This window comes from Tyto alba, unplaced genomic scaffold (genome assembly GCF_018691265.1).
Source record: "Tyto alba isolate M040663 unplaced genomic scaffold, T.alba_DEE_v4.0 Super-Scaffold_16, whole genome shotgun sequence".
NCBI lineage: Eukaryota > Metazoa > Chordata > Aves > Strigiformes > Tytonidae > Tyto > Tyto alba.
Window position 1 is genome coordinate 19975127 of NW_024881278.1, and position 13068 is coordinate 19988194.

The following is a 13068-nucleotide window of genomic DNA, read 5'->3' on the forward strand; positions in this document are numbered from 1 at the left end:
ATATGCAAACAATTTCCTTATGATCATAAAGCTCTGATGTATTCAGACACATTTAATTTAGTGCTGTGAGTCAGAAAAAGTCAAAATAGGGACAAATTACTTTTTTAATTGTCAGCTGTGTCTTCTGTCAGTCTTTCTCATCTAAACAGGCATTTCAGTAAAATCAGTCTGGAAAAGTGTGTGACAAATTACAATATTTCCTTAGTCTTATATAACAGACTGGCCGTGAATGTGTAAACAACATGTAGAAACTGTTGTAGTTTATTTTAAAAAAAAAAAAAAGTGTGTGTGTATATTTATATTTTCAGGAGGAACCTTGAGAATGTGTGTGTGTTGTTTCTTCACAATATACAAAATCATTACCAAGCAGCTGTAAAGTTTAATGTGGATTCCATTCAATTTGATCATACAGATGTCAATAAAACTTCAAACAAAAATAACACAGAAAACTTAGTTGACAGTCACATCTCCCTGCAAAGGTTGAATACAATGAAGATAGCTGCTTTTAAGGAATGCTTTGAAGTTTATGCTTAAAGTTTATATCCAAATGAAATTAAAATTGTTCTTAATAATTAGGATAAGTAGGTGGGGGGGGTGTTCTGGTTTTTGTGGTTTGTGTTTTTGTTTTTTTGTTTGTTTGTTTGTTCGTTTTGTTTTTGGTTTTTTGTTGTTGTTTTTTGGGTTTTGGTTTTTTTTTTTTTTTTTTTTTTTTTGTTGTTGACGATAACTGATAATGCCAGAGAATCTTTAGCAAGTTGAACGGCATAATACAGAAGTAACCAATTAATTCCTTGTGGGCACTGTTGCTGGGACAAACAGTGATGGTAAAGAATCGTGTGGTAAGGCCATCGTTCCTGCTGCAGAAGTACTAAATGTGTTTTCTTTTCTTTTTTAGGAGCTTTTCCTCCACTGCAGGGTCAAACAAAAGCTATTTCTCGGGAGATGACCCTCAGTAACCTGTGGCTAGTCGGCATACAATCACTTGCATTTTTGTCAGGCGGTATGTGGTACTGCATCTTTCAGTATTTTTATCATTGCCTATTTTAAAAGTGGAATGGGACCTGAGGACACAATGGGAATCCACGCTCTTGCAAACGAGTATCATGTTGTGTGTGCAAATGTGAATATTCAAAGGTAAAGGAAAATACTGGACGGACTCTTACCTCTCTTTGGGGAAATTTTAAACTCCACTAAAAGTGAAGATGAGTAACATAGTGACCTGATGATGTATTATTTTAAGAATTGTCTGTATTTTTAAAAATGTATACTCTCACCCACACTTAAGAAAATTCAGCATTTTGGACAAAAAGGTGCAATCGTACAACCGCCATAGAAGAATGTCTGTGACAAGAAAGCTCTGTCACCACAAGTATTTCTTGGCATTGTAGTTAGCTCAGAAAATTCAGCAACTTGTCTTTTCAGTAGTCTGTACAGCATTGGTGTGGTAGAGGTTCCTCATTTGCACAACTTGTACTTTATTGCAACCCATTGTGCTGGAGTCAGAGAGACTCGACAGAGCCAGTGGCGGTATCTGTGCGGCTACGCAGTCAGCAGTTGTTGTATTAGACACATTGATGTAAAACCAAGACCCAAGTAAGATCCAGCATCAGGTGTGTTTCGTGAGGACTCCGTCCTCAAAAAAAGCATCGCGGCATCGTAGTGTGACTAAAAGCTGTCCGCGTCTGATCAGTCAGCCCATCCCTGCTGTGGTCTTACCATCAGCGCTCCGAATTCCATGTCCTGCCAGTGTCTCGTATTATGAGGAAACTTGGAAAATACAAAGTCACTTGGTTTATTTGCCTTTGTTGTTCGGAATGCATCTCAACGAGCATTATCAGTTTTCAAAATGCACTTTGAAAGGTGGAAGTACAGTGAAGGAAAGACATAAAACTTAGGGAATAGGGAAAAGCTTTATTTGTCATGTGTTGGAAGCCAGAGCAATTCTAGCTGTTTCTGAAGGTCTGCTGGTGCTGCTGGTGATTTTTAGCCACCTTCATATTTTGTATACTGCAGTCCAACCAGGGTGACCTTTGAGTGGTTTATAGAGGCCTTTTTCTCCCCCGCTAGTGGCAACGGCGCTAAATATACTCGTGGGAGAGTTTAAGTAATTCAATGCCAACCATCTTAATGTTTTGCTAAGGAATAACAGAAGAAAAACGAGTTTCTTAAAAAGAAAAAATAGGTATAATTCCTATCATAAATTTATACAAAGATACTACTGCAAAAAAAAAAAAAGAAAAAAAGAAATAAATCTGGTAAATACTCTGAATTAACTACATGGAGGGCAGTGTTTATTAGCTCACCACCATGCTAAAATCCTACCGGAAGAAGGATGAGTTGCATTTAAAGGCAAACTGGAACAGAAGACACTTTCAGATGTGTAACGTAGGACACTTCTGAAAGGCCGTCAGTGATGTACGGACTTAATTCTGGCAGGTCTTGTTGGCATTGTGTTTATGTGATTATACGCAGATTTGAGAGAGCTGTTCCTAAAATAAAACTAATCTCTCTAAATATAAGCAGGAGAGCCAGAACTTCAGATGTTGGCATGCTGCCTTTTACAGAGTAATTCTACTGAGAACAAAGCAAGCCCTCCACAGTTTTGGCTCTGCGTTAGCAATATTGATCCCCCCTTTTCTCTCCCTCTCCTGCTACATGAATCCCAGCGGGGGCTGTGCAGAACACAGAACCTAGCCAGCGTGCTCTTTGGGCAGGAGCTAAGAGCGTACCAAAATACGAGGCAGTGCCAGTTTCTCTGACATATAGAAGAATACCTGAGTCAAATATGCCACCCTTATCCCCCCAAAAGCAGTAGTTTTCTCCTGAGGTAGCTCAGTGGGGATGGCAGCAAAACGTTCCACCATAGTAAATTCCCCTGAACCAGGAGTCCCCCCTCGTTGACTGAAAAGACGGGCTGCAGCTGGGGGCGGGAGCGGTGTTTGCCGCCAGCTCCACCTTCTACGTAAGGCACCGTTTCTGGAGCCCAGCTCTTTACCCCCATCATACAGCTGAAGTCTGGCATAACATTAAAGCCATTTAAAAAGAGGTTTGCCCTGAGAGGGAGGCAGTCTCAGGAGTGTTGGGGTTGTTTTTTTTCCTGTTGCTGTTGCTAAAGTGCAGCTGCTGGAATGGACGGACGTATTTCATCTGCCATTTTACAGGAGGGTGTCAGGGCAGCCCGGCGTGGTTTCCGTGTCAGCGGTTATGTCTGCTGCACGTGGGCGTAGGCAGCCCCTCAAAACTGCAAAATGTAGATGGCAAGCTACTTATTTCTGTCCCCCACCAGGTGGTTCGATCAGACCCACGGAGATGCCCAAAGTGCAGCTGGTTTTAGTTTGAGCTAGGACAGGCAGGAGTGCTATAAAAAGGGAAGTTGATAGAAGCAGATTGCACAGCAGTAACTCACATCAGGAGATTGTTCTTTATAGACCCTGTGAAGTCCGTGTAGGAGCATATTTGTTTTTTCCAAATGCAGGGGTTTGGGTTTTTTTTCCAGTGGATTGCAGTCAGTAGTGAGTGTTCACATGCTGCCTAAAGAAATAGGTGATGCGCAATAATGTTTCAGATAATCATTTGATTTATCTGGTCCTGTTCATTTTCAGTTTGTTCCTCTGTAGTTCCTACTATTGTGAGACATTTGTTTGCAAGCACTGATTGTTGTTTCCGTAGGGTGAGTAAATAGTACTAGGTCTTAGGCTTCTTGCCTGCCTGCACTGGGAGATGTGAAGGGAGCCTGACGTTGTGTCTCCTTACGGCTGAGTTGCTGTAGATGACAGCGGAATGAAACCGTTGTTAGGAAACTCCAGAGTGCCCTCCCAGCGTGAACTTGGATGCTGCTTCATGAAAGAGAATAAATTGGATAAAAGAGGTTTTTTCTATTAAGGGAAGAACATAAAATGGATACAGTAGGTAGGAAGTCCAGTGCTAAAAATACCGTGCTGGTCCAGACTGTTTGGAGCTTAGCGGGCTAGTTTGTAAAATGTAAATTCCTGTCGGTTGCAGTTTGGTTCTGGCCTCTGGCAGTTGGCTGGTGTCACGGATGTAGTGGGCATCCTGCTGCGCCCTCCAGGCGCCTCCTCTTCTGAAGAGTTCAAACTACATTTGGTAGAAAACGATGTTCATGAGCCGTACAGTTAATCTCAAAATGGTTAATTAATAGAACTTTGAATATATGTTAGGGGAAGCATAATGGAAGACTGTATAAAGTGATAAAGAATGAGAAATCCACAGAAGAACCGCCACCTGAAAGCTGTTGCGCACAGACGTGAGCACGTGGCAATTGCAGTGTGTTGTGAATAGAGATGGTTCCCTGCCGGGGCTGCACACAGAACATCTGTACGTTTCTGTGTTTGGCTGTTCATAAACAAGCCGGTACAGCTGCACCGCTGTGGGCCCTCGCGGCCCGGCACGACGCTCCTCGGGTGCCGAGGGGTGCAGGAAGCGTTCCTGCCCCTTCGCGAGGAGCGCCGCTTCCCTGGGAGCCGGCTGCCGAGCGCGCCTTCCCCGCCGGCTCTCTGGTCTGCTGCGTACGGGTCTGACCGGGTGGTGCAACAACCGTGTCTCTTGCAGGAGGGATTTTTTTTTTTTTTTTTTTTTTTTTCTTAGTTGCTCTCGCCAGATTTTGAAAAGCAAGATTTCAGTTCACTGTGCTCACTGGAAAATTAAAAGCTTCCTTCTCCTTCCTCCACCCCCAGCATCAAAACTAAGATGCATCTAATTGCAGTAAAAATACGATGATTACTGTGGGTACTGTTCATTATTCACTTGTTTTGCAAAGGATGTAACTTTTTTTTTTGTCTGACACTGCCATAAAGTGCTGTTAACTTCTTTCACCTCTTTGTACAAGATAATGCAGATACCGATCACTGTGTGTGACAGGATTCAACTGCTCCTCTTTGCCTTGACATAATTTTTGGGACCAAAGGTACTTACAACTGGGATTTCCAAACCATGTGACAGGGGTTGGCTGCGTTCTCTTGATAGTCAGCTGGAGATTTTGTGGTGATCTTAATACAATCACACAAAATAATTACACGTCTGGGATACTGTATTGTTTGGAAATAACGGAGCCATATGAAATAAAGGGTTATTTTGCAAAATTGCATATTTGATAGTTTTTACACTTTTTTTAAAAGCAGAACAATTGGAAGAGCAAAATTGAAACTGTACTCTGGTTTAAAATGTCTGCATACATTATGAACACTTCTCAGGAGCTTTATTTTTTCTCTGTAAAAACTGTAGACTACCTGGCTGTGATACAAAAGAAGTCTTTGAAAGGGTTCTGTGCATTTTAAAGTTAAACCTTTTCTTTTGTCATTGGATAATGAAGTAATTATTCACTGAACAACTATCCTATTAAAGTGAGCTATTTCCTTAAAATTACTCTACAGTGGTGTTCATTTTGTATGATAAAAATCAGTTTTCTTGATACCAGTTATTTTCACCTCCAGTTTTTTCCATCTCTCCTGTGTTACCTGCATTTTTGTTTTGTATGATGAAATGGATGCAGAAGCCTGTAGGGACTCTCAGTGATTTTGCAAGGGGCTGGTCATGTTTGGAATTATTATACTGAATTTATTTTGTTGGATTTTTTAATCAAATCTTTCCAGCAGCCGAGATGTCTTTCAGAAATGTAGACAGGTTCCAGAAGCCGCATTTCTCCACAGAGATGATTAGGTGTCTTTTCCCATTATTTTTTTTTTGTGTGGCAAAAATAAAGTTAATTTTTTTCAAGATTATTTCACGTGCTTCTAATCCTTAATAGCTGAGGTGGTTTTCTTTGGTTGTATTTATTGCGCTCATATCTAATAGATACGCAGTCTCTGTTGTGCTTGCCTGAAACACGACAAAGTAACACCTCGGTTCACTCTACAGCGTTGGTGTTACCTCGTAATAATTACGTTGCTGATGTGAGCGCTCATCGGGAAGGACACGGAGACCGCTGTCCCTATGGCAGAAGCGGTGAGGGGAGGAGTGGAGCCGGAGGGAGTTGGGGGGAAGGCAGCTCCCGCAGCCCCCCTCGCCCCCGTCCCCGCGGGGAGCCGTGCTGGCGCTCAGCCCGCAGAGTTTCTCCGCAGGTCGCTGCGCAGCAATGAGTCCCCTTCGCGTTTCTGAGAGCTGAGGGTGCAGCAGGAGCTGGAACCCTGTCGAGCCTGGATTGCCACCATCCTGGAAGGATGTGGATCCAGCCTTTCTGCGAGCGAGGCTGTAATCGTTTTGTAGATAGGTGTAATTTTTAGCAGAGTGGTCTGTCTCTAAACGACTTCAGCTCGGCAAAGCAATACCGAGTGGGACAGCGCCGTCCGTTCCGTGGCCCCGGCATCTCTCGCTGACCGTGGCTCTTGGCTCCGTGGCGCCTTTCGTGTTAACTGCTGGGCTGTAATCCTGCGACGCAGAACAATGGAAAAGGGAACTCCTTGGAGCATAGTAAGACATCCTGCACAATTTCCAAAACAGCGCCATGGTTGTAGTTACATCTACCTCTTTGTTTCCCTTCTGGGTTTTGTCTTGTTTTTCTGTGTGGTGTTTTTCTGTGAAGGGTGGGGGGGAAATGGGGAGGGGGAGGGAGCAAGTGGGAGGGAAGACTTGAAATCTGAATCTCGAGACACTGGTGGGGGATCCAGTGCTTACCAGCCGTGTTGTCATTGAAAAAGCCATTGTTTTTAATTCCTGCCTAGTATGAAATGTTTGTTTTAAAAAATCCTTCCTGCCTGAAAGAAAACTGTATTTTTAAAAAGAAAACACATCCCTCTTTTGGCTATGAGAATGTCAGCTGTATGAATTGTGACCATGTCATGACATGCTGATCAGATATAAATAAATTTTTATCTCTCAGGACTCTATCTTGTATTTTTACTCTTCTGATACCTGTCACAGCTCTTCTGAAAGGATGCTCTGCATTTTTAAATAGCACTAATTTCATCTGAGGCAGCAAATAAAGAAGGTATATAAATGTCATGTGTGCTCACTCCTGTTTACAAAGAAACAGATCTTCTTGATTAAAAACCACAAATAAAAGCACCTTGTGAAAGGTGCTGACAGGCTTGCTGCAGGTTAGCTCAGGGCCCAGGGACCTGCTGCTGTTACATTCCCGTTCCTGGTGTTTCTCTCCCTCCTCCTCCCACCTCTCTGAGAGCGGCTCTGAGCTTCCATTATACTGTAAAATAGCACGCTCAGCCCATGGGGCACGCAGGGGGAGTACCTAACTTTCTGGCTGACTGTAAATGGGCAGCTTCCTTTACAAGAAGTTGTGGAGTGATGGGCAGGGCTGTAAGAACGGGGCTCGCAGCAGACCCAGAGCCTGAGGGGTGGGCAAAAACGGGCACCTGAGCTGGTCAGACGTGTTAGGTGCTGTAGTTACCTTTTCTTTACTGTTGAGATCACAGTATTTCCTCCTGAAAAAAAGGCTTTCTTGTTAGTATCGTTAGATAGCTAGAATCCGTTAGTACTTAAATTTCCCATTTGTCCTTAGGTTCTCTGCGGAATAAAGAAGAGGTCTCTTCACTCGGTTGTCCCTTCTAATGTCAGTCTGGTTTTGTACCGTCAGGCGGTTGGTTTGATTAAGACTTCTCTGAGGTTGGAGACGTGATAACATCAGGAAATGCAGAGCAGCTAGCACTAGCATCTAGGGCAGCTGAATGAAGGCTGCTTATATTTGGTCTTAAAATTAGTAGCATTTGTTGTAAATGACCGCACAAGTATTAAAGGCTGACAAGAATGGATAGTTGTTCTGTGAGCATTAAAGATGGCAAAGAGCTCACTGGATCGTGGTGTACAGATTTGTAAGTTTACCTTGGAAAATTGGGAAAGTTCCAAAAAAGTGGATGTTGTGACTAATAAATACGATCAAACTCTAAGTCTATGCAATGAGTAAATAATAAGCTAACCTCAGTAAGGCCCATCAGCATGGCTTTGGGAAGAAGCAACAATGGGCTTGCTAAGCAAAACAACAAGACTAAGCTTGATGAGATGGCAAAGGCAGCAGATTATTGTGTGACAAAATGTTGAGGTTTTGTAATCTCACTTGAGAATCTGAAGGAGAAAAACTACAAAAGGTCAATTTAAATTAAATTGCTTTTGAAGAGAAAATTTTCCATTTGCAGTTAACTTGTATAATTCTGCAAATCTGTTCAACAGTGTACAATATTTTCATAAATGCTATGAAATAAAATATAATTTTTTTATTATACCCATTTGTTATTTATGAAGACAAGGCACTGAGTAACCCACATCACTTAGTAAAGGGTGTGTTTGACAGCAAGCAAAGGGAAGGTCATCTAGCCACAAGGAATGGATGTCTGTCGGGAAGATAAATTATTCTAGAAGACACTGACACTGGAAAGAGTTGAAAGACTTGGGCAGCTGATGGCTGCATATGAGTTTCCACTGTGAATAAAGGCAGAGATAAAATAAAAGGGCAGATTTGACCCTCTGAGCAGATAGATCAAGTAGGAGCAGAGGGCAGTAGGATTTCTGTCTGGAACACGAGTGAGACCATATATTGAATATTGACTCAAAATGGTTAGACAAGATGAAAGAGTTTCTAAGCCAGTCTTTCTCTCCCCACAGTGTCCTTGTTCTTAGGATGAGCATGGCTTTGAGTTGAAGTGAATGCAGCGCAGTCCCCTTGCAAGGTTCTCTTCACCTCTGAGGGTGGCTGGCTGCTCACTCCTCCTTCCAGCCATCTTGTCGTTGGTGGAACTGCACACTCCCAGCTCTGAGCTGTGGTGCTCTAACACACCTGCTTGCTACACTCTGGAACTTCTTTTTTTTCCCTTGCCACACGATCTTGGTTGGTTTTGAGGTTAGACTCGTTCCCCTTCACCCACTGGCACTCCCCTCAGAAGCAGCAGACTCTATCGCACCAGAGGTTAGAAGCTGGAACTTTGATTCAGATGCAATGATGTTCAACACTCCTGCTGATTAACTTCTGTCACACCCTTGCCTACCACCCGCAAGCCCAGTCAGCAAGCCTGGTCCCTTTTTCTTGCACACATCTCTTTTCCTGAGGAGGGGGTGACGGGTACAGCGGCACTGGGAAACCCCCAGCCTGCCCGTGCGTTCCCCAGGGTGAAGCTGCTGGCTTTTCTTTTCCTTCCACACTTCAAAACACTGAAGATGCTTTTGCTGTTGTTCTTGTTGTGTTCCTTCATCTTTGTGTTTCTCTTAGGCTGATGCTTTGGGTCTTCCTCATCAGCAGGTGTTTGCAGGGGAGGAACCTAGACCTCGTAGGTAGGGGCTGTCCTCCTGCATCTCTGTCCTGAAGAGCACAAGATGTTACGCATCCTTCTGAAACAGAAAGAAAACTCCCTCCACTGGACGAGACGGTAATTTTCCTGCATTAAAAATGGCAAACGTAAAATCCGTAGAAGAGAATTGATGGCTTGGGGGCTTTTTTGCCACTGCTTTGACTAAATGCTGCCTTGCAGCCAGTAAAAGTAGCGGAACGTTTTATGTGCAGTGTTTTGCTCTGTTACACCACAGCCAGTGGCTTAACTGGGCCCACACTTGCAAGCACAATTTTAAGAGCCTTCAGAGTGGAACCTCGTATGCTATAATTAGGGTGGGGTTGTTTTTCCAGGAAGTTTCTTAGCTAAAGCTGATGACAAAAATAAGTGTAAATACTACTTTAATAGACCAGTAGAATCTTAAAACTAAGCCTACAGTAATATTTGCTGAAACAATGTTGATTAACCAGTGCTGGATTAATTTCTGGTAAATAAATTTTCTCCCACTTCTGTTTATTCCAATATTGAGTATTGATTCTATTGTCACGTCAAGTTGTATCTGAGGAGTTTTGTTACTCCAGCTATTGCCCTACAATAATACTAATAAGGTGTGGTGTGTGGTTTTTTGTTTTCGCTATAACTGTTATCTGACGTTCAGAACAGTAGTATGTTTTGCAGACAACTGTTTCCTGGGTGGACAGAAGGACATGTGTGGGTGGACAGTCTGCAAAGGTTGCCTGTAGCACCTACTACTGTGTGCCCTTACACAGGTCCCTGTTGTGCTGGGAGAAGGATCTAGATCAAGATCGATTTTTAGCATTAATCATTGAATAAACCTTCTCCCCCACACACACACAAAATGAAGCTGTAACAACCCAACCCCTAAAACATCCCAGACAGAGCTAATTAAAGCTACAAAGGTAATCTGGAAAAACATATTTAAATAAAAGAATAAAGTCTAGTCTGTTTAGTTTATTCAAAGGTAAGTAAAATACAATTCTGTTACGTACAAGTACTTGGCAGGCACTGTCAGTCATGGACTCCAGTCTGGAAGAGAAGATTTACGATGCAGCAGTTCAGTGCAGGACGTAGCTGAGCTCAGATGAGGAAGTGGGGAAAGCCTCAACTTGGGTATGCATCTGGTTCTCCATCCCTCAAGTCTTGAAATCAAAACTGTTGTCTTAAATATTTTATTAGAGCGCTGAAACAGAAGTAGGTACTGTTTAGCCTACACAGTGGGAGGTTGTGACCTATGTTATGCAGGTAACCAGACTAAATAATTCTCATGATGGGTTTTGGCCTGAACGTCTGTGGAACCTAGAATTTTATCAGTAGCTAGATGTCCAGTTCTTTCTGTTCTCTGCTCTAGGCTTACAAAGACCCTGATTCTGCAAGAAATAGCAACAAATACTAATTTTTCAGACTACGCAGTAATTTTCATATTTGGCATAACTATTAAAATACCTTCCTTTATTATGTAAACCCAGATGACAGGAGCTGCATAGAGAATCAGGCCCCAGCTACATCTGAGCCATTATCCTCACACCCAGAATAGCCAGGACAAGTGCCTCAGGGTAAATTGTAAGGATCCCTGGCATGGACAAGTATCGAATAACCTTGCTATATATAGGAATTTTCTTGCTAACCCCTCCATTAGAAGCTGGCTTATGTCCTGGCCCACCAAAATGTATATCCCTATTTTTTCTGTTTAGTTTGCTACCTCAGTGTTGGTTTGGTTTTGTTTTGTTGTCCTGATACACTTTTGAGCTTGTGGAGGTTAATGAGTCCTGCAGGCCGCTTACAAGCTCTTTCAAAAGTCCACTTTTTCAGAAAAAGCTTAATTCATTATAAATGTTCTGGTTTTGCATTGGTTGTTCCTTCCCTCTTGTGTTACGAGAGGTTTAAAGGAAAAAAAAACCCTTGATGTAGCTTTCTTTCTCTATTTTTCCTGGTTTTATATACCTCTGTCAGCCTACCATGACTGAGGATTTCTCTGAACTATTTAAATTTCTGTTCTCATTCTGATAGATCCAGCACCTGCATAGTTAAGTTCCTTTTGCTTTTTATTATAACATTCAGAGAATTGATTGTTCTATCAGTATGATTTAGTTAGATACTTATTTAAATACAGCTTGACGGCGAGAGGATTAGATTTATTAATGGATTTACTGTTAGTGATTTTCTGGCTCCAGTGAAACATCTATAAATCAAACAGTAAATAATGTTAGCAGCTACAGCAAAAAAAAATCTACTGCAAATAGTTTTTAATTTCCTGCACAAAAATACACACATTTAATTTTACTGCATAGTGAAGAAGACTAAAAAGATAAAGCTGTTCTGTAAAGTGAGCAAACGGTGAATTTACTTCCTTCATCCTAGTCTGTCTGTCTTTAAAAAAACAAACAAAAAAAACCCAACCAACCAAACAAACAAAAAACAACACTCAGATGAGGTCAAGCGTAATAAGCTTCTGCTGGTATCTCCCTGAAATCTCTGAAACCCAAGCAATTGTTTATAGAAACCAACATGCTGTTACCCTGAACCAGAGCCACTGGTTGAGAGCTCTCTGGGCAACAGCTCTGTCTCCCTAAAGGATCTATGAAAAGTTGGCTTCTGAATTTTATCTGTGGTCCTTTAATTTATTATATGAAAATAAATCCAAAATATTCAGCTAAGCCAAAGGGTGAGGATGTGGAAAAAACACATATTACTATGCAAAAATCTCCTGACCTTTATTTTGGAGTTTGCATGTATCTCCCCAGCACTTTGGTGTGAAAGAAGGTATTATATATGCTGTCTATGGTAATGCAGGCAGCACAGCAAACCTGAGTGTATTAAGGGTAGGTATCACAAGGTCAGAAGTGCCAATTGCACTAATTAGTGCGATCCTGACTAAGAACAGTTACATGACTTTATTTTTAATGAGCACAAGGATTAGGGGAATTTAGATAGAACAATAATCTATTTTTATCTTGTATTTTGTAAGCTCAGAAGATGAATCAGGAAGAAGCTGCATAGTAAGACAGGCCAGAGCCATAGCTAAGCGAAGGAAACTGCAGGAACAAGAAGTTCCTTGCTTCACAGCGCTGCATGGAAGTCTCCAGGTTACGGCAATATCGCTTACTTGATGCCAAAAGTATGTGTTACAGTGACATGGTAATGTACAAGTGTGGAGCCCACATAAGAAATTTAGTATGACAAATTATTATTTTTTGTGATACCTCCGTGTTTGCAAGTCAGGAGGGAAAGAAAATACATGTTGCTAACAGTTAATTATACTTACTTCTAATTTCTGCATCATCTGCTGTTGAAGGTTAAGAATGCTAAAACTGTTAAAAAAAAAAAAAAAAAGCAACAACAAAAAAGAAGCTGTAGAAAACTGCAGCTTTTCAACTGATGCGTCTTCCTCTATGTCATAATCTGACAAAAGGGGTATAACCTTCATGTTTTAACTTCTTCAGGGATTCTTTAAAGACAGTTGATGGTTGTAAGGAGTAAGAGATGCCCAATCTGTAAATCGGTCGATGACGTGGTCGTTGCTGTATGTGGCACTCGATTAGAGGACGCCCCATGGCAGCACCGCACAGCAGTGTCACGGGCTGAAAGTCAACCAGAACAAACCCAACCGATAAGGCTCCTGTGCCTAAACCTGACAATGGAACAAGCTACAGCTGAGAATCCATTTCTGGCTCTTCGTAATGTGTCCTATCATGCTTGGAGTTGCACTGATTTTTAATTATGTTTCTTATTAAAATAGTTTTAAAATAATTATTAAATAATTTTAAAGCATTCTGCTTTTGTGAAGGAATTAAATGTTAATCCAAAATGCTTTAACACCCAT

The 13068-nt window shown here is 41.8% G+C and overlaps 1 protein-coding gene across 3 annotated transcripts in view; it reads left to right on the top strand.

Annotated features, from left to right (window-relative positions):
* Positions 1-6837, top strand: part of LPGAT1 (lysophosphatidylglycerol acyltransferase 1) — a 65989-nt gene extending 59152 nt beyond the window's left edge. For all 3 annotated transcript variants that reach the window (XM_042789293.1, XM_042789294.1, XM_032989260.2), the window contains one exon: positions 896-6837. In XM_042789293.1, coding sequence (XP_042645227.1) covers positions 896-1047 — 152 coding nt within the window. In that variant the 3' untranslated portion in view covers positions 1048-6837. The remainder of the gene's footprint in view (positions 1-895) is intronic.
* The last annotated feature ends 6231 nt before the right edge of the window (positions 6838-13068 follow it).